The sequence below is a fragment of the Phocoena sinus genome, chromosome 2, assembly GCF_008692025.1.
Source record: "Phocoena sinus isolate mPhoSin1 chromosome 2, mPhoSin1.pri, whole genome shotgun sequence".
Taxonomy (NCBI): domain Eukaryota; kingdom Metazoa; phylum Chordata; class Mammalia; order Artiodactyla; family Phocoenidae; genus Phocoena; species Phocoena sinus.
In genome coordinates, this window is record NC_045764.1 from 143,184,195 (window position 1) to 143,211,576 (window position 27,382).

A 27,382-nucleotide genomic window follows, 5' to 3' on the forward strand; every position below is an offset into this window, starting at 1 on the left:
ATGTCCAATTATATTGGTGGACGAGTGGATTTACATGCCTGCTGCTTTACAATATGAGGTAGAGGACGAATTCTCCAGTCAGACACAACATCCATGCCCATAATACATTCAGGTAAAGGAGATTCACCACTTCACATAAAGTTCACTTTCCAAACATTCTGATTCTTATCCAAACATTCACCTTAATCCCATCAACTATTGCATTCCTATATCTTCCCATTCTAACTGTACCCCCTCCCCCATTAGGATTTCAACAGGTTGTAGAATCACAGTACATGAAGCTCCCATGTCAAGGAGTTCCAGAAAAGTCTCTTCTCTGTCTCCTGATGATTTTAGCCATTTATGTGCATATGGCCTTGGAGTTTAAGGCCTGGGTTGGGTCAAGGGATCCATACCCTTTTGTCAGGCCTTATATTGATTAGATTATGGGTCCATCACTTAAGGTGATGAAAGGTAAGGTTTCTTTGCTTCCTGGCTTTTTTAATTGCTCCAAACCAGGGTAAATAGAGATTTGCTTAGGACCCCTTAATGTTAGGAGACCAGCAGGGTCTCCAGTCTGTCTATTCAGCCCACAGCAGTGCTTCTTTAAGACCTCTGTTTTGTCCCCATCAATGCTCACTTTTTTCATACATTTCTTAATAACCATTTAAATATTTCCACCCTGCTAGGACAAGTTCCTTGAATCTCTTGTTTCTTTTTCCCCATTTTCTTATGAATCAGTCCAACTTTATTTACTGTTTATTGCTTCAACATAAATTTTTCCTTGGGAAGCAGCTCTGAGGCTAGCAGCTATATGTCAGACCATTCAGAATCCAAACTTGGCCCAGCCTCAGGATCCACCCCAACATTCTCCATTACTTTTGTTTTAGCTAGTACAGATACCATTAACCAAGAAATAGTGTGTTTACTTTGTTTTTTATCATTTTGCATTTCTTGTGCTTTGACATAACCTTAGGAGTTAGATCTTTCATTTTAAAACTTCATTGCTAATTTTATCTCCAGTAACTAATTACAGTACAGCTGCAGTTCCATACTGTGGGTGACCCTGTGTTCATCTAGGCTCTAAAGATTCGTTATCCGCCACCCTCTCTTCCTTCCTCTTCCCAGATCACAAGTTCCAGTGAGTCAGGGTCTTTCTATCAAATCCCACTTCTTAACACCAACTGTAAGGAGTTTTGACCAACTGCAGAAGTTAGCCAGCTACAAAGTTGGAGCACTCCATAAGGCTGCCCTCATTTCTGACACCAGTTGCAATTGAGGGGATTTCTAAAATCACCCTCACTTTTAATAATTCACAAGAAGGACTCACAGAACTCACTGAAAGCTGTTATACTTATGGGTATGTTGTATTACAGGGAAAGAATACAGGTTGAAATCAGCCAAGGAAGGAAGCACATATGGCAGAGTCTAAGAGAGGTACCAAACAGGGAACTTCTGGTCATCCTCTTCCATGGAATCATGGAAGCATCACCTCCTCTTAGCCACAATATAAGACAGTATACACAGAGTATTGGTAACTATGTACATTCTCCTTTGCCTTTGGTGTTCAGAGTTTTTATTAGGATTTGATCACGTATTGTCCACATGGTTGACCTTTAGTCAGCCATTCCCAGTTCTTTCCAGAGGCAAAACTGATACAGTGTTTCCCAAAGCCCTCATAGTAAACCACATTGTTAGACTGTGCAGTGGCCAAAGCCCCCAGGCAAACAGAGACACTCTTATCAGGCATGACATAACAAGGAACTAGAGATCACCTCCCAAAAACTGAGAGTAAAGACCAGACCTCTCTTTGATTAAAGTTAAATTCTTCACTATACAATTTTTTCCAGTAGGTTAAAAGATTAGATACCTTCCAGGTAGTCCATAAATTGTAAGATATTTCTTTACATATTAGATTTTAAGGTAAGTTACTGTAAATGTAAAAGAGAAAGACCTCTGCTCAAACATATTCCCCAAACATATCTGGCCTTATGTTCTGATTTTTAAATTCTCACCTATTTTCTTTTGGTGATACAATATAGGTAATAATGGATATATTTTGAGCATTAGCTGCCTGTTCTCCTTGCTTGGCACCCTGCAATAAATGCTGTACTTTCTTTCACTGCCCACTAAAAAAAAGAAACCAAGAGACTATATTGACTTTTATGCTGTACAAACTTATACCTATTTTTACATATTGTACAACGATGTCTAGCTGTACTTTATGATTGTAGTCAGAACTTATTTCTCTGAATAAAATAGTTCAGTACTCAATTGGTTTGTTAGTTCTAGTATCCTTCTCTAACCAGAAAGGTAAAAATTCTTACCTGCTCTCTCATAATGTATCTTTAAACCCCAAAGTTTTATAGAAATTTTACTTAAAAAAAAAAAAAAAGTACTGTGTGCTTATATAGTGTAGTTCTTCAGCTTATGGAGAATACCGTAATATATACCATTCTTACTTCATATTTTGCATTGCAAAGACAATACATTAAATATGATTCTTTCTTAAGACAGATGGAGAGAAAATCAGAAATCCAAAATCACAAACACATTTGACTGCTGCCATTTTGTATGCCTATAAAAATGCTTTATCTTCATTTTTTTTTCTTCCTCTTGCATACAGGAATGCTTTCAGTTCATACTGCCAGCCCTACCTCATGCCATTGACCTTTTACGTGATGCCATTGTAAAAGTAAAAGAAGTGCATGATGAACTTGAAGATTTACCTTCCCCACCACCACCTCTTTCCCCTCCTCCCACAACTAGCCCCCATAAACAGACAGAAGACAAAGGGGTTCAATGTGAAGAAGAGGAAGAAGAGAAGAAAGACAGTGGTGTTGCTTCAACAGAAGATAGTTCTTCATCACATATAACTGCAGCAGCCATTGCGGCCAAGGTAAGCCTGCTGAGAGAGACCCAGAGATCTAAAGGACCCACAGGTAAATGTATTGATCTCATCTCTCTTTCCATCCCATTCTTCCATAAGTTAAATACCACTTCAGGGCATCCTTTAAAAAGAACGGGGATATTCATGACACTCCACAGCTATATTCCCTCCATTATGTAGAGTTCTTGAAAGCATTGAAGTTTTATTCTGCGTTCTGAGGCATTAAAAATTCTGCTGTTATCTACTGAAGTAATAGCTCCAGTGATAAACAATGTGACATTTAAGAACTCTTTGAAGATGTCATTTTTGTGATCATAGTAAATATACAATGTTCATGTATTCAGAACATCAAATATTCACAAATTCTTAGAGGAGCACCAAACTGAAGGTAAGATACCTAAGGTGGTTCAAGAAATTAGCTGAGGAAGATTAATAAATATTTTTTTTTAAGACAAGACTTTTCAGCAGTTAAGTAGCACTTATTTAACTATTGGACACAAATTACTCCAGTCATAAAGAGAAGAAATGGATGTAAGATATTCATGTTTTTAATTTAATAAAGTAATAAATATCATTAAAACAGCATCAAAGTATTACAAGTTCTCTTTGAACGATTCTGGGAGTAAATATAGTACCATGAAGTATTTCAGTAAATTTAGTTATCATCTTAAAGTCACAGAACATGATTTATATTATTATCCATATCTAGTATAACCCACCTTGTACACTTTAAAATCTTCAGACAGTAGCATATCACTTCTGGGAGTAATGATTGTTCATTGAGAGTGTAAAGATTGAAAATCTAATCGCTATATGAAGTAATTTTTAAAGTTTATGGCTCATCCAGATACTTTGGGTATGAGCATAGCATGAGAGGATTTTTTGGACAATGTATATATTGGAAAGGATCATAGAGATCCTTTGGAAGTGTCCATTCAGACAACAAATAGGTGGTTCTTTCACTGAAGATGGTATTATTCTGTCTCCAGATCCATTCAGTGATCCATTAAGTCCTTGCTTAAGGCTAGTAAGTATTTGTTGTGCGTGAGGTTTGTTCTGTTTTTATGGAAATGATTGATGAAATACATTATTAAGTCATCGTATGTTCTCTTTCTTTTACTCTTAATTAAAAGAGTTAAAAGTACCATCAGTTTCAATCTTAAAAAAAGCTTGTACCATTTGAAATCTAAGCTAATTTTGTCATTCTTCATTTGAAAATTTTTGACATTCCATTGTTCCATTTGTTTTCACCCTTTTTCCTTTCCAGTCATTTTGCTTGTATAGTTTCATGTTTTCCTGTCACTATATTCATAGTTGTTATGTGTTGTGCATTAGAAGCATCCATTCTACACCAGTCCTGCTGTTATCATGGCACACGGTGAGCAGCCCATCCCTGGTCTCATCAGTTATTCCCATGATGCAACAGGCAGTGCAGAGGAACCGGTAAGACAAGAGGCTTTTGCATTAATGATTTTGCAAGCATACAGCCTACCTCCTATCCTTGGAGGTAGGCTATAGCATATGACGGAAGATGTGTTTTACTCTGAAAGACCTTCACTAGTGCTTTTTTGGGAAAGTGTAAGTGCCACTGAGTATCTTCCATCAAGGAATTTAATAGAGTTTCTCCTGTACCTAAAGTACTCTAACATCATTAAGATTTTGTAGTATGTGGCAATGAACTTTCATCACATGACTTTCAAGAAATTCATTGCTCAGAAGTTATCTTTTTCTTTAGTAATTTCATCACATACCTTAAAATAAATTGCCTAGCTTAATTAAGATAATCCCTTAAGAGGATCACATTAAGTTTTAATATCCAAACAGATTGGTCAAGATAATATTTAATTTGTATTAATCTTGCTTTTTTTCCTTATGATTTTGCATCTTTTTTTCTTTTCTTTCACTATGTTCTCATTACAACCATTTAGAAAGTTGAGTCTTTGTACAAATTCTGATATACATATAGAAACTTTTAAGGGTGTTTATCACTTCTTTCAGTCATTGGCTGAATGATACTTTGTAAAAAGTGTCAGGCTAGGAAAGATTAAACTGATAAGTATAGCTGAATAAGCAGTGACAATTTAGACCATGGCTGCAAAAGAAACCTCAGTCCCTGATATGAATATAAAATGAGAAGGAAAAAGAAAAATAAGTAATAAGTGTAATTTTGTTTTTAATCCTTAGGAAGAAAAAACACCCAGGATTTCAGGGGGATGCAGGGAGGAAAACTAGTATCAGTCGACCCTTAGGAGCTAAACTACCAAATGATGACTTTAACGCTTATATTCAACAAGCCATGCCTGGTTGGAAACAAACTTAGCTGAGTCAAAGGCCAAGTAGAAAATGTAAATATTGATTAATAAAATTATTAATGAATTCCAGTTGACAACTGAATTCTCCAGCTATAGCTTTGCTATAACTTATAAACATTCCAAAGTATACCAAACTGTCTTTTGTATTCTCATATTATAAAGCAACCACAGCAACTACAATAATTATCCTGGTTTTCAAACTAAAATATTTGGAAGTTTTGTATTCATAACCAAGCTTTTAAGTTATCATATTCTGAGTTTCATATTATTACACAGAAAATGATTTGAATAACTCTTCAATAGTTAGCTCCTGGTGATCTGAATACTGGTTATTGCCAAACTGATCAACTTGCTTTTTCAGGAAACAAAGAGGCTTGAGAAGTGCTTCTCATAATGGATATTTGTTAGTTGCCTCTCCAGCAGCCATTTCCCATCCCTCTTTCTAACACTACACTGCATTTCCCAGTCATATAGTTAGGGTGAGATTGACTAATCCTCCAGGGTAGGTGGCTTAGTATAATCAGCATATCTATTTCACATAACCACAGTTTTTAGTTCAAGGAACACATAATTCAGGTCAATAGGAGCAAGTGGGTCTCATCTCTTAGATTTTATTTGAATGACTAGGAATATAGACTCTATTTCCTATTGAATATGAATGAGGAAATATACAACTCAAAGAATTCCTATCTTGGAACCATGAAAGTAATGCCTGCCAGTAATGGAGCCAACTGTAAAGAAGCATTCCTAAGAAATGGGAGAGAAAGAGAGGTACTCGGTCCTGTCACATTTTTCAACCACTTACTCCAGCGCCTGTTGAACTATACCCACCTCTACTTTTCAGTTACCTGAGCCAATACGTTACTTTGAAAAAGCTAATTAGAGATAGAGATGGGTAAACTGTTGTCTGCAACCAAAAAGCATCTTGACTAATAATTCTCAGTATGTAGTGTCTCATCAAAGAGCTGAAAAGACTTCCTTATAATAACTGAAACATATCAAATAGGAATCCCTGAAGTTTCATATTTGAGTGAGAAACCTGATTCAAGAGAACAGAGAGTGGGGGCATGTGACACACGGAAGGAAAAAAGGAAAAATAAATCTTGCCCCTCTGTGATTACTAAATAAGTGTAAAGGTCTTTTCAAGGAGACTGGATCCAAACCTGAAGAAATTACAACTATACTTTGCATAATGCTTGTATTATGCTTGCAAAACTCCAAGCATAATGAGAGGCAAGGAGGAATTTAAGACAAAAATAGCCATGGAGATACATAATAAGAAATCTTGTCTTACTGACAGAAATTAAATCTTCTGGAGAAGTCCCACATAATAATGATGGTCCCCAAGCTCCACTGGATGCAAGAAAATCTGCTTGCCCTGGGAAGAAAGAGTTGCTGATTTCCTTTTGGGAAAGGATATGGAGAAAACAAATATGTTAGATTGATATGGCCAGTCGGGAAGTGTCTGTCTTCCTAGGGCATTTATTTGGAACTTAAGAGAGAAAATGCTAAAAGTTAGCAACCTGACACTCATAGATTTGCCTGGAGATAAATGATACCATTACAAAAGACCAGAAGCACTTAAAAAGTTTTGGTCAGAAAATTGAAGAATATACATGGTTGTATATATATGGTTTTATTGTTTCTTCCTATCCATGATGATTTTAGTATATTAAAATAATATTGTCAGTCATTCTTCTAAACATTTTACATATACCAACACTTTGCATACATTGTCATTTTACTTATGAGAAAATTGACACACAAAGAGGTTAAGGACATATAACCAGCTAGAGACTAAACTGGTATTCAAGTCCAGGCAGTCTGGCTCCAGAATCATCACTCTTCACCTCTGTGCTATAGCAACTCTCAGTGCAAGAGAGAAAGAAAAAGAATGATGTTATGGGAGATGACTAACTAGTTACAAATTCTTCTATAGAATGAGAATTAGGATTTTTGGACCTTGGTTTGGAATACTTGAATGATAAAATGTATTGCACAACGTAAGAACTGTGAACAGTAGACTATATTTACTCTGGAAGTTTGCTGGTCCAAGCAGCAAAGCTTTAAGCTATAAGCACAATTGGAGTCAGAAATATATTTAGATAAATCCATGAAAACAAATACTTCGGAGAACACAGTATGATATGCGTTAAAGGATAATATGTTTAAAGGTTGAATCATAACATTCATAGAAATATAAATGTGTCAGTTATTCTATTTAATTAATTAATGAGAGAACAGTAAGCTGTTAAACCAGTTCAAAGAAAAAAAAAGGACACATACATATATCAACAGTCACAAAGACTGGGATGAATTTATAAATAGATACAAAATTGGTCAGTATACACAGGACAATAATCAATTGTTCCTTCTCAAGACAAAATTTATTTGCATTTCTGTAGACAATAATTTGCATTAGCATTAGTTTTCTATAGCTTGCAGAGTTGTAAAATAGTGAAAGTAAAAAGTGCAGATAACCCAGAAGAGTATACAAATCAGGACATTTAATAACCTTTCTTGCCCATTTTCTTGACAGCTCTCTACACCCCCAATCATAATAATCTCATAATGATTTTTGTTGCAAAAAAATGGCAGATCTCATTAGTTTGGGATTGATTATTTATTTAGCTGCAGCAAGGTATTAATTAACCAGGTAGCTTCTCTGAGTTTGCTTTGCAAATACTGAGGCTGCAAAATTAACTTCTCTCTGGAAGTTTTCATAGGGAATCTCAGATTTTACTTTTAAAAGTTTCTATTTTTGCCATTCCAAGTTTAGGAAGCCAAGCCCCAGACAATCTCTTCACCCTCTTTCACCTGCAGGTACCTGTTACTGGGTGAATTCCTCTCTTCTCCAGGTCACCAAAAGTTCATTACCATATATAAGTGACCTTCCTTAACCACATGTAAGGCTGACACCCTCTACTTCAGGTACCAGGTCATTTTTCCTGGGAGGGCTTTATAGGTATTAGCTTCGTGAGTACAGCCAGTCTTTGTTCTTCAGAAGTGGTAGATGTATCTGATTAAATGGGCACCATTCTCAAACATGACACAGGTAAGTCCTTGGTTCCACCATCAGTTTGTCCAATTATATCCTGTTAAAAAGGAAGATATTCTTAATAAATCTATGGAAATCACTATATTGTCAAAAAAAGTTAGCAGACCTAGTAAGAGTTTCTGAATTCTGAGGGACTCGGTGAGAATCAAAACTTTTAGTTTTAAGAAATCAGGATGTACGAAATTGTGTGGGTTATATATAGATTGAGAAGAAAGAAGAAATTTCTTCACATACCCTAAAAATAGAACATTTAAAACATCAATAATATTCCAAACAAATAGCCAGGAAAAAATTCTTCTGTTTACTCAGTCCTATGTAATTAATTCTCATTCTACTAGATCTTAGCAGTTTGCTTTCATGAAGCTTTCAGCTTCTAGACTAATGAGAGTTTTGGAAATACTAACCCAGTCCACTATTACAGTCTAAAAGTTATCTAAGCAATATCACTTCAGCAGTCTGTACCCAAGAATATATATTTTGAAGTGTCAGTAGTTGGAAGTATCTGGTACAGTTCTTTCTGTGAGGCTTGTGAAACTGTCCTTCTTGTTAAATGCACAAGCTCTGGTCTGTAGCTTACAGCATAACTTTTAGGTAAGCATCAAAATCCATCTGTAGATGACAGGAACTTAATAGCTGTAGTTATTAACTGTATCCAGTAATAGCGGAATGGCAGGGAGTAAAATTCTCTATTGAGGGATGGAATATAACTATTTCACGAGTTTTTAAGCAGTATTTCCCCTTAGAGTAAAACCATTAGGGACTGGGGGTAATTGACAATTCTCCAGGGACTTTACACAAAGCACACAATTAATGAAATAGTTATATTAATAACATTTTGCTTATATAAACTTAACCTAGAGGAGACTGGGCTTCTCTTTTTTTGTTGTTTTTTTTGGTTTTTTTTGTTTTTTCTGTACGTGGGCCTCTCACTGTTGTGGCCTCTCCCGTTGCGGAGCACAGGCTCCAGACGCGCAGGCTCAGCAGCCATGGCTCACGGGCCCAGCCGCTCCGCGGCATGTGGGATCTTCCCGGACCAGGGCACGAACCCGTGTCCCCTGCATCGGCAGGCGGACTCTCAACTACTGCGCCACCAGGGAAGCCCTGGGCTTCTCTTTTGATATGACGACTTCTTATGAAATTTATAGTTGTAACTCATCAAACAAACTAATTAATCTTTCATCACTCTTATCTATGCTGAAAGAACAAATTTCTGTGATTTCTAGGAGCCTGCCAGGAAATCTCAAAGATAGTTTTCAGTGAAAGATACCCTGAAATTTTTTAATAATTTGATTTGATTTAGAGTTGTCAGAGGAAATTTGGACACTTGATTTAAGATAGGATCATGGATGCCTGAGAAATAATTTTTTGGTTGCCTTTTTTTATTAAAATGACAATAAAACATTTTTAAAAGCACAAAAGGTAACACAGTTAAGAAGTAACTCTTTCATAACTGAGGAACTTTTTGTTCTTTTTCCCCTTAAATACTCAAGCATATAATAAAGTTAACATATAGCAGAGAAAATTATTCTGGTAAGACACAGGATCTCTGCTATCTAGGCAGATTACATAGATAGTGGGTAAAAGCACTAATCAGTAGGCCAAGGAAAGAAGCCCATCAAAATTAAGTGAACCTTGTTTTAAGTGAATGTGTATTTTAACACATTTTATAACTTATTTTCAGGCTCGGGCATTATAAATCAAAGGAAATAATCTTCACTTTCCGAGTTTTATCTTTCATTATGTTCTTTCAAATATTCTGGAACAAACTGATACTTTGCTTTAGTATTACAGTTCTTTCTCAAATGACCCACAAGTTGAAAACTATCTTCATAATAATATAATGGTATAGTTTATTTAACATGCAACATGTTAATCATTGCTTTTTTCAAATGAATTAGTAAGTTCGTAAAATTTTTGTTTTGATTTCAAATTCAGTAAATATTGATAGTTATAACCCACATGTACAAAAGCTCTAGGAGTTCTAAATAAATTATAAATGTGTAAAGGGGTCCAGAGACCAAAACGTTCGAGGGCTGCTGCTTTAGGGCAATTTTTTTTTTCCCCTTAAAAAAATAAAAGCACATGCTCAGTTGTATATCTCTATCACTGCTGCTTCTGCTGTAGTCTCAGCAACTCATATTAAGTATAACTTTTAATGAAAGTCATTTCTATTTCACAGAGAAAACTTGGGGTAGATAATTAAGAACTATCTGACATACGCATATATTAGCAGACAGCAAAGCTCATAAACATGCATAATATAATTTTCTACAGTGACATGCAATCCCTTGACTACTTGTTAAAGTAGCAAAAAGGAACATGTTCATAAATATGACACAAATTTCTAGCATCTATATAGCAAATAAAAATAAGCAAAAGTATATAAACTTAAAATTATGATTAGTAATCAGTGCAACAAAAGAAAAAATAGATAAGACTCCATCAAATTAAAAACTTTTGTGCATCAAAGGATACTGTCAAGAGAGAAAAAGACAAATGACAGAATGAAAGAAAATATTTGCAAATCACATGTATGAGAAATGATTAATATCTAGAATATAAAAAGAACTGCTGCAACTGAGAAAAGAAAAAAAAGGGAACCCAATTGAAACATGGGTGAAGGATTTGAATAGACGTTTCTCCAAGGAAGGTATACAAATAGCAATGTGCACACAAAAAGATACTTAACATCACCAGTCATTAGAGAACTGCAAATCAAAGCCACAATGAGATACCACTTTATATCCATTCTGGTGTTTTATCAAAAAAAAAAAAAAACCTCCCCCCCCAAAAAAAAAAAAAACACAAATAACCCAGAAAATTAGTGTTGGCAAAGAATGTGGAGAAATTGGAACCCTTGGGCATTGCTGGAGGGAGTATAAAATGGTGCCACCACGGTGAAAAACACTTTTGTGGTTCTTCTAAAAGTTAGCCATGTGATCCAGCAATTCTACTTCTACTTATATACCCAAAAGAATTGAAAGCAAGCACCTAGTACACCAGTGTTTATAGCAGCTATATTCACAATGGCCAGAAGGTGGGAACAGCCCAAAGATACATGGATAAACAAAATGTGTTATACAGATATAACTGAATATTATTAAGCCGAAAGAAGAAATGAAGTTCTGATACATGCTACAACATGAATGAACCTTGAAAACATTATGCTGAATTTAATAAGCCAGAAATAAAAGGACAAATATTGTATGAGTTCACTTACATGAGGTACTCAGAATAGTCAAATTCATACAGGCAGAAAATAGGATAGATGAAAGTGGAGAGTGGGAAGTTACTGTTTAAAGGGTATGGAATTTCTCTTTGGGATGATGAAAAAGTTCTGGAAATGGATAATGGTGATGTTTGCATTACATTGTGAATTTGCTTAATGCCATTTCATTGTACACTTAAAACTGGTTAAAGTAGTAAATTTTATGTTATGTTTCACCACAGTAAAAAAAAATTTATTTACGCTTAGTACTTGATGTTTCCTATTTTATCTTATTTAAAAATTATCTAGGCTTCTAATGATTATCCATTAATTTAATGTAATGCACTCCAAAGTTTAAGTTACCTAAAGATCATGGAAATTATGTTCAAGCTGACATGGATTATGTAGGAATAATGTAAGCTTCTTCAGTCAATAAACCTGTATATGTTTAGGGAAAGCAACCCAAGAAAAACAAAATGTGTACTTGTATTATATTTAACATTAAAAATTATTTAAGACAATTTTTAAACCAAAATTATTAAGCTAGTCTTATTTGCCAAAGATTTACCCTAATTTTATGAACTTGGATTCTTAAAATATTTATGAGTTAGTTTCTAGTAGAAGATTCTTTTTTAAGTCTAGCATATTTGAAGTTTTAGAAATTCAGTTTATTTTGGGAAATATTAGGAATAATTAACTTATTTAGGCATTTAGCTCTGTAAGCCAGTCAGAACAGAGCTCCTTTAACTTCAGAGACAATATAGCTTTATACTTCCCAGAGATTGGGAAACATTTCGCAATGGTAAAGGATAAAGGTCTTTCTGAATTACAGATAAACACAGAGAGGGCTCATAATTTCAATTCTGTAGCTTCAGCCACAGGTCCAGAGTAAATACAGAAACACAAAAACTCATCCCCAATACACCCCCCCCCAAAAAATCAAAGACCTGTTCTCCTTCCCAGAGGGCACCAGTTTAATTGTTTTGAGCTCAAAATGGAGAAATAGACAAATAAAACTACAAGTAGGACTACAAATAGGATTCTGTCATCTTTCACCCAACAAAGAATGGACATCTATAATACATTTACAGAGATCACCAAATGGTCAGACCATAAAAGCAAAGTCTCAAGCATTGCTGCCACCAGGAAGCGATAATTTCCTGGCAGTGCACAAACTAGAAACAAAGACAAAACACAAATCAAAAAACAATGGGGTTGGGGCTTCCCTCATGGCGCAGTGGTTAGGAATCCACCTGCCAATACAGGGGACACAAGTTCAACCCCTGGTCCAGGAAGATCCTACATGCCACGGATCAACTAAGCCCATGCGCCACAACCACTGAGCCTGCATTCTAGAGCCTGAGAGCCACAACTACTGAGCGACGTGTCACAGCTACTTAAGCCCATGCACCTAGAGCCCACGCTCTGCAACAAGAGAAGCCACCACAATGAGAAGCCCATGCACTGCAACAAAGAGTAGCCCCCCTCGCCACAACTACAGAAAGCCTGCATGCAGCAACGAAGACCCAGTGCAGCCAAAAATAAATAAATAATAATAATGATGATAATAAAATAGATGATATTTTTTAAAAAAATCCACCTGCCAATGCAGGGGACACGGCTTCGATCCCTGTTCCAGGAAGATCCCACATGCCACGTAGCAACTAAGCCCGTGGGCCACAACTATGGAGTCTGTGCTCGAGAGCCCCAAGCCACCACTGCTGAGCCCACGTGCCACAACTACTGAAGCCCATGCACCTACAGCTTGTGCTCTGCAACAGAGAATCCACCACAGTGAGAAGCCCGCACACTGCAACGAAGAGTAGCCCCCGCTCACTGCAACTAGGGAAAGCCCGCACGCAGCAACGAAGACCCAACACAGCCAAAAATAAATTAATTTATTTTTTTAAAAAAAAAAAACAATGGGGTTTTGTTTTCTGTTGTTTTTTGTTTTGTTTTGTTTTTTTAAACATAAAGAAACAGTCATCTAAGTAAAGTTCTGTTGGTATTTGGGATTCACTCCAATTGCCAAGAAAAGATACTTGTGGGCTTAAGCAAGTGCTTAAAAGTGTACTCTTTACTATACTACAAAGCTACACTAATCAAGACAGTATGGTACTGGCACAAAAACAGAAATATAGATCAATGGAACAGGATAGAAAGCCCAGAGATAAACCCACGCGCATATGGTCACCTTATTTTTGATAAAGGAGGCAAGAATCTACAATGGAGAAAAGGCAACCTCTTCAATAAGTGGTGCTGGGAAAACTGGACAGGTACATGTAAAAGAATGAAATTAGAACACTCCCTAACACCATACACAAAAATAAACTCAAAATGGATTAAAGACCTAAAGGTAAGGCCAGACACTATCAAACTCTTAGAGGAAAACATAGGCAGAACACTCTATGACATAAATCACAGCAAGATCCTTTTTGACCCACCTTCTAGAGAAATGGAAATCAAAACAAAAATAAACAAATGGGACCTAATGAAACTTAAAATCCTTTGCACAGTGAAGGAAACCATAAAGAAGACCAAATGACAGCCCTCAGAATAGGAGAAAATATTTGCAAATGAAGCAACTGACAAAGGATTAATCTCCTAAATTTAGAAGCAGCTCATGGAGCTCAATATCAAAAAAACAGACAACACAATCCAAAAATGGGCAGCAGACCTAAATAGACATTTCTCCAAAGAAGTTATACAGATTGCCAACAAACACATGAAAGAATGCTCAACATCACTAATCATTAGAGAAATGCAAATCAAAACTACAATGAGGTATCACCTCACACTAGTCAGATTGGCCATCATCAAAAAATCTAGAAACAATAAATGCTGGAGAGGGTGTGGAGAAAAGGGAACCCTCTTGCACTGTTGGTGGGAATGTAAATTGATACAGCCACTATGGAGAACAGTATGGAGGTTCCTTAAAAAACTACAAATAGAACTACCATACAACCCAGCAGTCCCACTACTGGACCTTTACCCGTGAAAACCATAATTAAAAAAGTATCATGTACCACAATGTTCATTGCAGCTCTATTTACAATAGCCAGGACATGGAAGCAACCTAAGTATCCATCAACAGATGAATAAAGAAGATGTGACACATATATACAATGGAATATTACTCAGCCATAAAAAGAAATTAAATTGTAATTTGTATTGAGGTGGATAGACCTAGAGTCTGTCATACAGAGTGAAGTAGGTCAGAAAGAGAAAAATACTGTATACTAACACATATATATGGAACCTAAAAAGAAAAAATGGTTATGAAGAACCTAGGGGCAGGATGGGGATAAAGACGCAGACCTACTATAGAATGGACTTGAGCACACGCGGAGGGGGAAGGGTAAGCTGGGACAAAGTGAGAGAGTGGCATGGACATATATACACTACGAAACGTAAAATCCATAGCTAGTGGGAAGCAGCCGCATAGCACAGGGAGATCAGCTCGGTGCTTTGTGACCACCTAGAGGGGTGGGATGGGGGGATGGGAGGGAGATGCAAGAGGGAAGAGATATGGGGATATATGTATATGTATAGCTGATTTGCTTTGTTATAAAGCAGAAACTAACACACCATTGTAAAGCAATTGTACTCCAATAAAGATGTTAAAAAAAAAGTGCACTCCTCTGGCAATGCTGTTTACTGGTTCTATTAGGTGAATCCATTGGGTATCTCAGTGGATGATCTCTAAAACTGTTAAAGAATTATTTTTTAAGTTAAAATCATGTCTTTGTTACAAATACCAAATGAATACATGTCAAAGATCTTATTTCATTTGTTAAGTAATGAGGGAACCAGAAAGATGTTACAATTGGTTAACAGGAGAATTCAAAGAACACAAATATATAGGCATTGGGAGTGCTGAAATGAATTTACAAATAAATGCAACACTTGGTGATAACCTGCAAGGCAGTCCATTGTACTTCCATGGTACAAAAGGATCATTTGGACGAACACTACTTACATTACTCTCAGTTTTTTACAACTTATATTTGTAAAATAGCTAAAAGACTAAACAGTGTAGATAATTCAAAATGGTCCACTACACAAGACACCTAAGAATATTTTTGTCCATTTCAAAGTCTTTCACAATTTTTCCTGGCATATGAAAGGAATACAATAATGCATGGATGTTTACAGAATAAAATAAAATTTCTGTTCAAGATGTCCATGTGCTTAATGTGCTTTTTTATTCTTGTTTATTTGTTCCTACTCATATGGGTGACATGTAGCAGGATTTTTTAGAAGGTTATGTTATCTTTAGTAATGTTTGACTTTCTCAAAATTTTAATTGAAAGAACCGAGAAGTTTTTATATCACTACTATAGTTGTTAATGTAGGGATTGAGTTATTAGGATGCCAGTTGTTTTTTCCTAGCATTAACCTTTTAGTACTGTGGACTGATTTTGTATGCATGTGTAGTAAACCTGTAGTAATCACTATTTGGGCCAATAAGTATATGTTCTTATAAGTTTTTCACAAAGATTGCTATTATTATCAATAAAATAAGTAGGAAACTATTAAACTACGTAGACCTTTTTCAAATCTGGGAAATAGTATGCATTGTGCTTTAACAACATGAGCTTTGGCATCAGATAGTTTCTGTTCTACTAGATTCTACATGATCTGGTTCTAGGCCCTTCCCTTACCAACTCTCTCCCTCTCCCCTTTGCTCACTAAGTTTACATCCAGCTTTTTCTTGGCTCTGAGCACATGCTGTTTCCACTACCTAAAAGCTCTTGACCCCACTCTTTACCTGGCTAACTTCTGTTTATTTTTTCTGTTCCAGTTTCAGTGTCTCTTTATCACAGAAAGACTTCACTAATCTTCTCCTCCAATCTAAATTTTTCTCAGAGCTATTCTCTCTCATAACACCTTGTTCTTTTCCTTTATAGCACTTACCACAATTTACAATTATATACTTATTCATGTGTTTGAGTTCTATATATGTAGACTATAACGTCTATGAGACAAGGATCACCTCTGTTAGTTTATATGATTTATCCAACATCCAACACAGTTTGGCACATAGTATGCACTGTATGAATATTTGTTTAATATGTTTTATGAAAAACTACAATGCATCATCCAACTAAGTTCACAAGACAGATATAAAAAAACCAAAATATATTTAGCAATCCCCATTACGTACAAGGACTTTTGCATGAGATAGACAAATAATCAGCATATTCTCTCCCTATAGTAAGCAAATGTATTAAGCAGCTATAGTAATAATGATAATATTGATAGATAGCTTTAAATAATTATGTAGCAGACACTATTCTAAGTGTTTTAGACAGATACACCATCAGAAATTGATACTGGAATGCAGGTATCAGCAAGGTTTTACCTTTTTATTTTCCTGGAAGGCAAATTTATATGGAATAATAAGAACTCTGATTACTACCATTGAGAACAACAAAAATCCCAAATGATTTTAGTAAGTATAAACAGTTGTTGTTAAGAAACAAACTCATATGAATATTTAAATTTTTATGTTTATTTTAAAAGATCTGTTATAGTCAAGCCTCATAAGTTCTCTGTCTAGGCAAAATCATAAAGTGTGGCTTTTCTTTATAAATATAAATCATAAATTCTTGTGGATTTTTTATACCATTGATTTTAATCTAAATCCAGGTCTTCACATTTTCTTGTTTAATTTCATTATTTTGCATTTAACTGATCAGTCTACCCCAAGGAGACCTTTTTTTAAATCTATGTCAGACATTTGGTATTTTACCTGTCTTTTCTAGTGCTGTCACCTGCAAGTATGTTAGTCAAGTCATTCAAGTCACTGATGGAACATCTTTTTAGGATAGGCTATTTCACATACTACCAGAAACTGTACTGGTTAAGTGCTTAACTACCTAATATATGTTTCTCTTCTAGCCCATCAAAACGCACTTTGTCTATCTTGTTCCAAGAACTTTTAAAATTCTCGTCAAATATATGACTTGTCAAATACCTTAGTGAACTCAGGATACTCTGGTTTGATACTTTTGTTCTTTAGTAAATTTTTATAACACTTAATCATAACACTTTAATTGGTGTTCTGATTAGTATTAGAAGCTCTGGGAAGACACATGATATATATTTTTTTTTCTGAAAGAACCCATTTAGGCATTCATATGTAATCTATTTTTATTATTAGTTCAGATCCTATGTTGCACAATTGTATGTATAGTAGGATTTTTAAGAGAGTGCAACCTACCTTAAAGGTCTCTAAATAGAGACGTTACCAGGAAAGGGTTCATTTGATAGAGCTAACCATCAGGCTGACAAGGACTGCAAAAGCCTTACAATGGGGACTGGCGAATTGTTGCCGTGGAAGCCATACTCCTTCATGCATGGCTGTTTTGGGAGACTCACTTCAATTATTATCAATCTGCTCACTAGCTACCCAAAATTAAATCCAAATAACAGATCTTCTGTTGTATTAGTCTTGCAACTTTTCTGTAAGTTTAAATATTTTTTCAAAACAAAAAAATATTAAGTGGTAAAAATAGTGCTTCAAAGAGGAAATGTATGCCGACTAAAGAATTTCTCTAGCATCAACTACAAAGTTGTATGTTTACTTCATTGGTATTCTTACTGGTATTTCAAAAGACAGAGTTTATAAAGGGAAATGATACTTTGGCTATGTATTCTAATTTTGATAATATAATTCTCCATTTCTTCTTTTAGAAGTGTTTGCCTAATCAGTCTAAGTAGCTTTCGGACAGAATAGCTACATAACTAGAAAGAATCAGCACAGTTCCTAAGAAAATATGTATTCCAGTTATAATTTCCCTTACGAGGAAAATTCTGTTGTTTAATAATTCACAGTTGAAATTACAGTGCATATCCTCAGAGAGTTTGAGATCAGCTGAAATAAATTGTCTTCCCTATCTTCTCAGTTGCATAATATAATACAGATTAGTGCTCTAAAAGTAGGAATGCTATTTCTTTTGGAAGTTATTTGGCATTTCTCCTCCTTATTTGTGCTGACTTACCCACTACAAATTCTACTTGCTCTAGAACCTCACTACTTAGCAAGCCTTTCATTCATCTCTTATTGACTCCTTTATATACGTTAATGAATTGCAGTTTTCAGACTTTTACCTTTTTTCATCTCCTCATTTCCCCTATTCTCTCCTCTTGCTTATTATATTAAAATAAAGATCACCAAGGCTAAACAACTATCCTTTCTGATTAAACTATTTTTCTGAGTTAATACTTTGTTCCATTCCTTCTATCTCAAAGAGAGCTTGTAATTCTCAGAGTTGGTGGCTGCTTCTGCTTCTTTATTATCAAAGAATAAATTATTAATTATCAACTGTATACAAGACATTATGCTCATTTTTTTGACTTCTCTCAGGCTCTTGAGTACATTGATCACTCCTTAATTTTTGTAACAATCCCTTCCATAGTTTTCATCACTAAAATTTTTTTTATTGTACAATAATACATGAGTACATTCTTTTTATTAAAAAATAAAAATAAACGTGGATAAGATTAACATCCGCTTGAACCACCCTCTCATCTCATTCTCATTTGCTTTCACACACCCCCCAGAAGTAAACACTTTTCAGTAAATTAGAGGGGTATCCTTTAAAACTATTATCCTTTTCTGTACAAGCGTAGTAAATGAAATCCTAACAGTTTGTATGTGGTGTGTGTGTGTTTGTGTATGTATTTACTTAAGAGAGGGAGAGAGAAACTTGACAAGCTGCTTCTAAAATTTATACAGAATGGAAATGCAAAGGACCAAAAATAACCAAGATACTCATGAATAAGAAAAAGAACAGAGTGATAAGATCTGCTCTATAAATACCAAGACTTAAAATGATATAAAGTGCATTATTGGTGCAAGAATTAACACTTAGATCAATGGAACAGAATAGAAGCCTAAAAAATGCCAACACATATGGACACTTGGTATATGACAGAGTTTGTACTACAGATTAGTGAAGTTCTTTTTTCAATAAATGATGCTGGGACAACAGGCAGTCCTTATGAAAAAATGAAATTGATTCGCGTATCCCATACAGTATCCCCAAAAAAGTTCTAAATTTTTTAGAGACCTAAGTATGAAAGACAAAACTATAAAGCTTTCACAGATTTATATAGGACAAAATTTTCATTGTGCTGGATTAGGGAAAGATTTCTTTTTAAATATATAATTGAAGTAAAAGTCACATAAAATTCAACATGTTTAGGTGTACAGTTCAGTGACTTTTAGTACTTCTACAATATTGTGCAAGCATCACCTCTAATTCCAGAATATTTCATCACCCCTCAAAAAATACCACACCCAGTAAGTAGTCACTCCCCATACCCCCACCTCCCATCCCCTATCAACTTACTGGTTATGTATTTGCCTACTCTGGACATTACATATGAGTGGAATCATACAATATGTGGCTTTTTTTGTCTAGTTTCTTTCACTTCACATCATGTTTTCAAGGTTCATCTGTGTTGTAGCAGACATCAGTACTCCATTTTATGGCTGTAAAATATTTCGTTGTATAGATGTCATGCCTTTTGTTTAGCCACTGATCAGTTGATAGACATTTAGGTTGTTTCCACGTTTTCGTTATTAAAATAATGCTGCTATCAACATCTGTGTACAAGCGTTTGTTTGAACACCAGTTTTTGATTCTCTTGGATATACACCTAGGATAGAACCGTTAAGTAATATAATAATTCTGTGTTTAACTTTGTGAGGAACTGCCAAATTGTTTCCACAGAACTGCCCCATTTTACATACCTAACAGAAATGTATGAGGTTTCCAGTTTCTCTACATACTCAACAACATTTATTTTCCTTTTTTAAAAAAATTACAGCCATTGAGTGAGTGTGAAGTGTCTCACTGTGGTTTTGATTTGCATTTCCCTTAATGACTGATGATAATGAACATCTTTTCATGTTGCTTGTTGACCATTTGTATATCTTCTTCAGAGAAATGTCTATTCAAGTCTTTTACCTCATTTCTTAAAATTAGGTGTTTTGTGTTATTTTTAAATGGATTCATCTTTTGTTGTTCTGTTGTAAGTATTCCTTATATATTCTGGATACTAAACCATTATCAGATATATGATTTGCAATATTTTCTCCCATTCTATTGGTTGTCTTTTCAACCTTTCTTGATAATCCTGTGATGTACAAAAGTTTTTAAATTTGATGAAGTCCAGTTTGTCTAAATTTTCTTTTGTTCCTTATGCTTTTGGTATCATATCTAAGTATCAATTACCAAATCCAAGGTAAAGAATATTTATCCCTCTGTTTTCTTCTGAGAATTTTATAATTTTTAGCTCTTACATTTAGGTCGTTGATCCATTTTGAGATAATTTTTGTATATCATGTGAGTAAAGGGTAGAACTTCATTTTTTTTTTTTTTTTTTTTTTTTTGGCTGTGTTGGGTCTTTGTTTCTGTGCACGGGCTTTCTCTACTTGTGGCAAGCGGGGGCCACTCTTCATCACGGAGCATGGGCCTCTCACTGTCGCGGCCTCTCTTGCTGCGGAGCACAGGCTCCAGACGCACAGGCTCAGTAGTTGTGGCTCACGGGCCCAGTTGCTCCGCGGCATGTGGGATCTTCCCGGACCAGGACTCGAACCTGTGTCCCCTGCATCGGCAGGCAGACTCAACCACTGCGCCACCAGGGAAGCCCGAGAACTTCATTTTTTAAATGTGGATATCCAGTTGTTCTGACACAATTTGTTGAAAAGATTATTCTTTCCTATTGTCTTGGCACCTTTGTCAGAAATCACTTAACCATAAAAGAATAAGAGGGTTTATTTCTGGACTTCCAATTCTATCCCATTGATCTATATGTCTATCCTTATGGCAGTATTACACTGTTTTGATTACTGCACCTTTGAAGTAAGTTTTGAAATTGGCAAGTGTGAGTTTTCCAACTTTGTTTTTCAAGATTGTTTTGTCTATGTGGAGTCCACTGAGATTCCATATGAATTTTAGGATGGACTTTTCTATTTCTGCAAAAAATTCTATTAGAATTTTTTTTCCAGTTTTCGTGATATTTTTAAATTTATTTTTTTATTGGGGTATAGTTGCTTTACAATGTTGTGTTAGTTTGTTGGAATTTGATAGAGATTGTACTGAATCTGTAATTCCCTCTGTGTAGTATGGCTACCTTAACAATATATGTCTTTCCATTTATTTATGTCTTTTTAAAATAAATTTATTTATTTTATTTATTTATTTTTGGCTACGTTTGGTCTTCTTTGCTGTGTGTGGACTTTCTCTAGTTGTGGTGAGCGGGGACGACTATTCGTTGCAGTGCACAGGCTTCTCATTGCAGTGGCTTCTCTTGTTGCAGAGCATAGGCTCTAGGCGAGCGGGCTTCAGTAGTTGTGGCACGTAGGCTCAGTAGTTGTGGCTTGCAGGATCTAGAGCACAGGCTCAGTAGTTTTGGCACATGGGCTTAGTTGCTCCGTAGCATGTGGGATCTTCCCAGACCAGGGCTCGAACCCATGTCCCCTGCACTGGCAGGCGGATTCTTAACCACTGCACCACCGGGGAAGCCCTATTTATGTCTTTTTATGGAGGAAATTTATTCCTTAATATTTTTTTTTAAGAAGATGTTGGCAGTAGGAGTTTAGTAATTTATTATTTATTTATTTTTTTTTTTGCTATGTTGGGTCTTCTTTTCTGTGCAAGGGCTTTCTCCAGTTGTGGCGAGCCGGGGCCACTCTTCATTGCGGTGTGTGGGCCTCTCACTATCGCGGCCTCTCCTGTTGCGGAGCACAGGCTCCAGACGTGCAGGCTCAGTAGTCGTGGCTCACGGGCCTAGTCGCTTTGCGGCGTATGGGATCCTCCCAGACCAGGGCTCGAACCTGTGTCCCCTGCATTAGCAGGCAGATTCTCAACCACTGTGCCACCAGGGAAGCCCAATTCCTTAATATTTTATTCTTTTTGATTCTGTTGTAAATGGAAATGCTTTCTTAATTTTCTTTCTTTAAATTTTCAGTGTTAGTGTATACAAATACAACTGATTTTGGTGTGTTCCTCATATGTCCTGCAACTTTGCTGAATTTATTAGTTCAAATATTTCTTTCTGTGGAAAAAAAAATTGTGTCATCTGTGAATAGAGATTGTTTTACTTCTTCCTTTCCAATTCGGATGCCTTTTCTTGCTTTTTCCTGCCTAATTTCCCTAGAACTTCTAGTACAGTGTTGAAAAGAAGTGATGAGTGCAGACATCCTTGATCCTGATCTTAAAGTAAGCTTTCAGTCTTTCATTAAGTAGAATGTTAGCTGTGGGGTTTATAGATGCCCTTTATCAGGTTTAAAGTTGTCTTCTATTCCTAGTTTTCTGAGTGTTTTTCTCATGAAAAGGTGTTCTAGTTTGTCAGATGCTTTTTCTACATCATTTGGATTCTGGGATCATGTGGATTTTTTCTTCATTCTATTAATGCATTGTATTACACTTTGATTATATTTATTATGTTGAACCACTCTTACATTAATGGAATAAATCCCACTTGGTCATAGTATATAATCCTTTTAATATGCTGTTAGATTAAGTTTTATAGTACTTTATTTAGGATGTTTGCCAAACATCTATATTCATAAAGAATATTGGTTTGTAATATTCTTTTCCTGTGTCATCTTAATTTGTCTTTGGTATCAGGGTAATACTGGCCCCGTAAAATAAGTTTAGGAAGCCTTCTCTTCCATTTTCTGGAAGAGTTTGTGAAGGATTTATTATTTAGAATTATTTAATTCTTCTTTAAACATTTGACAGAATTCTTTGATGAAGCAATCTGGTTCTGAGCTTTTCCTTGTTGGAAGCTTTTTTCTAATTACTGATTCAGTCTTTTTACTTGTTATTTGTCTATTCCAGATTTTCTATTTCTTCTTGAATCAGTTTTGATAGTTTTTGTGTTTCTAAGAACTTGTCTGTTTCCTCTAGGTTACCTCATTTGTTGGCATATAATTGTTCATAGCATTCCCCTTACAATCTTTTTTATTTCTGTGAGATCAATAATAATGTTCCCACTTCATTAGTGATTTTAGTAATTTGAGTTTTATCTTTTTTTCTCTTGGTCAGTCTAGCTAAAAGTTGGCCAATGCTGTTGATATTTTCAAAGAACCAATTTGGGTTTTGTTGATCCTTTCAGTGTTTTTCTGTTCTCTATTTCATTTATCTCCACTGGAATCTATATTACTCCTTCCTCCTCTTTTTTGGGAGGTTAGTTTGCTTTTCTTATACATTTTCCTCTGAGCATTCCTGTTGCTCTATCCCATAAGTTTTGGTGTGTTGTGTTTTCATTTTCATTCATATCAAAGTATTTTCTAATTTCTATTGTGATTTTTTCCTTGACTCATTGGTTGTTTAAGAATGTGTCTAATTTCCACATATTTGTAAATTTGTCAGTTTACTTCTATATTGATTTCTACTTTTCTTCCGTTATGGTCGGAGAAGAAACATTGTATGACTTCAGTATTTTAGTGAGACTTATTTTGTGGCCTTGACATTTGGTCTATCCTGTAGAATGTTCCATGTTCACTTGAGAACATGGAACAATCTACCTGATAGGTAGATTGTTTTCTATATGGTTACTAGGTCTGATTGGTTTATACTCTTGTTCAAATCTTCTGTTTTACTTGTTGATCTTCTTACTGGCTATTCTAGCCATTATTGAAAGTGCTGAGAGCATTGAAGTCTGCCAATTTTATTGTTAAAATTTTTTTTTCTCTCTTTAATACTGTTGGGTTTTGTTTTATATATTTTGGGGCTCTGGATAAGTGTTTATAACTGTTTTGTCTTCTGATGAATTGACCTTTTTGTCATTATCTGAGGTCTTTGTCTCTTTGGACAGTTTTTGCCTTACAGTCCATTTCATCTAATATTATAGCTATTCCAGCTCTCTTTCTTTTTTATTTATTTATTACATTTTTATTGGTGTATAATTACTTTACAATGGTGTGTTACTTTCTGCTTTATAACAAAGTGAATCAGTTATACATATACATATGTTCCCATATCTCTTCCCTTTTGCATCTCCCTCCCTCCCACCCTCCCTATCCCACCACTCCAGGAAGTCACAAAGCACCGAGCTGACCTCCCTATGCTATGTGGCTGCTTCCCACTAGCTATCTACCTTACGTTTGGTAGTGTATATATATCCATGCCTCTCTCGCGCTTTGTCGCATCTTACCGTTCCCCCTCCGCATATCCTCAAGTCCATTCTCTAGTAGGTCTGTGTCTTTATTCCTGTCTTACCCCTAGGTTCTTCATGGCATTTTTTTTTTCTTAAATTCCATATATAGGGCTTCCCTGGTGGCGCAGTGGTTGGGAGTCCACCTGCCGATGCAGGGGACACGGGTTCGTGCCCCGCTCCGGGAGGATCCCACATGCTGCGGAGTGGCTGGGCCGTGAGCCATGGCTGCTGGGCCTGCGCATCCAGAGCCTGTTCTCCACAGCAGAAGAGGCCACAGCAGTGAGAGGCCCGTGTACCGCAAAAAAAAAAAAAAAAAAAAATCCGTATATATGCGTCAGCATACGGTATTTGTTTTTCTATTTCTGACGTACTTCACTCTGTATGACAGACTCTAGGTCTATCCACCTCATTACAAATAGCTCAATTTCGTTTCTTTTTATGGCTGAGTAATATTCCATTGTATATATGTGTCACATCTTCTTTATCCATTCATCCGATGATGGACACTTAGGTTGTTTCCATCTCCGGGCTATTGTAAATAGAGCTGCAGTGAACATTTTGGTACATGACTCTTTTTGAATTATGGTTTTCTCAGGGTATATGCCCAGTAGTGGGATTGCTGGGTCATATGGTAGTTCTATTTGTAGTTTTTTAAGGAACCTCCATACTGTTCTCCATAGTGGCTGTACCAATTCACATTCCAACTAGCAGTGCAAGAGTGTTCCCTTTTCTCCATAACCTCTCCAGCAATTATTGTTTCTAGATTTTTTGATGATGGCCATTCTGACTGGTGTGAGCTGATATCTCATTGTAGTTTTGATTTGCATTTCTCTAATGATTGATGATGTTGAGCATTCTTTCATGTGTTGGCAGTCTTTATATCTTATTTGGAGAAATGTCTGTTTAGGTCTTCTGCCCATTTTTGGATTGGGTTGTTTTTTCTTTTTGTTATTGACCTGCATGAGCTGCTTATAAATTTTGGAGATTAATCCTTTGTCAGTTGCTTCATTTGCACATATTTTCTCCCATTCTCAGGGATGTCTTTTGGTCTTCTTTATGGTTTCCTTTGCTGTGCAAAAGCTTTGAAGTTTCATTAGGGCCCATTTGTTTATTTTTGTTTTTATTTCTGTTTCTCTAGGAGGTGGGTCAAAAAGGATCTTGCTGTGATTTGTGTTCTGCCTATGTTTTCCTCTAAGAGTTTGAAAGTTTCTGGCCTTACATTTAGGTCTTTAATCCATTTTGAGCTTATTTTTGTGTATGGTGTTAGGGAGTGATCTAATCTCATACTTTTACATGCACCTGTCCAGTTTTCCCAGCACCACTTATTGAAGAGGCTGTCCTTTCTCCACTGTAAATTCCTGCCTCCTTTATCAAAGATAAGGTGACCATATGTGCGTGGGTTTAACTCTGGGCTTTCTATCCTGTTCCATTGATCTGTCTTTCGGTTCTTGTGCCAGTTCCATACTGTCTTGATTACTGTAGCTTTGCAGTATAGTCTGAAGTCAGGGAGCCTGATTCCTCCAGCTCCGTTTTTCGTTCTCAAGATTGCTTTGGCTCTTCGGGGTCTTTTGTGTTTCCATACAAATTGTGAAATTTTTTGTTCTAGTTCTGTGAAAAATGCCATTGGTAGTTTGATAGGGATTGCATTGAATCTGTAGATTGCTTTGGGCAGTAGAGTCATTTTCACAATGTTGATTCTTCCAATCCAAGAACATGGTATATCTGTCCATCTATTTGTATCATCTTTAATTTCTTTCATAAGTGTCTTAAAATTTTCTGCATACAGGCCTTTTGTCTCCATAGGTAGGTTTATTCCTGGATATTCTATTCTTTTTGTTGCAATGGTAAATGGGAGTGTTTTCTTGATTTCACTTTCAGATTTTTCATCATTAGTGTATAGGAATGCCAGAGATTTCTGTGCATTAATTTTGTATCCTGCTACTTTACCAAATTCATTGATTAGCTCTAGTAGTTTTCTGGTAGCATCTTTAGGATTCTCTATGTATAATATTATGTCATCTGCAAACAGTGACAGCTTTACTTCTTCTTTTCTGATATGGATTCCTTTTATTTCCTTTTCTTCTCTGATTGCTGTGGCTAAAACTGCCAAAACTACGTTGAATAAGAGTGGTGAGAGTGGGCAACCTTGTCTTGTTCCTGATCTTAGTGGAAATGCTTTCAGTTTTTCACCATTGAGGACGATGTTGACTGTGGGTTTGTCATATATGGCCTTTATTATGTTGAGGAAAGTTCCCTCTATGCCTACTTTCTGCAGGGTTTTTATCATAAATGGGTGTTGAATTTTGTCAAAAGCTTTCTCTGCATCTATTGAGATGATCATATGGTTTTTCTCCTTCAATTTGTTAATATGGTTTATCACATTGATAGATTTCCGTATATTGAAGAATCCTTGCATTCTTGGAATATACCCCACTTGATCATGGTGTGTGATCCTTTTAATGTGCTGTTGGATTCTGTTTGCTAGCATTTTGTTGAGGATTTTTGCATCTATGTTCATCAGTGATATTGGCCTGTAGTTTTCTTTCTTTGTGACATCCTTGTCTGGTTTTGGTATCAAGGTGATGGTGGCCTTGTAGAATGCGTTTGGGAGTGTTCCTCCCTCTGCTATATTCTGGAAGAGTTTGAGAAGGATAGGTCTTCTCTAAATGTTTGATAGAATTCGCCTGTGAAGCTATCTGGTCCTGGGCTTTTGTTTGTTGGAAGATTTTTAATCACAGTTTCGATTTCAGTGC

At 35.8% G+C, this 27,382-nt stretch overlaps 1 protein-coding gene across 5 annotated transcripts in view; it reads left to right on the forward strand.

Annotated features, from left to right (window-relative positions):
• GPHN (gephyrin) overlaps window positions 1-27,382 on the forward strand; it is a 636,104-nt gene that overhangs the window by 362,307 nt on the left and 246,415 nt on the right. For 3 of the 5 annotated variants that reach the window (XM_032623643.1, XM_032623645.1, XM_032623647.1), the window contains exons 7-8: window positions 2,606-2,878; window positions 4,205-4,312. In XM_032623643.1, the coding sequence (XP_032479534.1) occupies window positions 2,606-2,878; window positions 4,205-4,312 (381 nt within the window). The remainder of the gene's footprint in view (window positions 1-2,605; window positions 2,879-4,204; window positions 4,313-27,382) is intronic. The other 2 variants (XM_032623646.1, XM_032623644.1) reach the window with 1 other exon arrangement.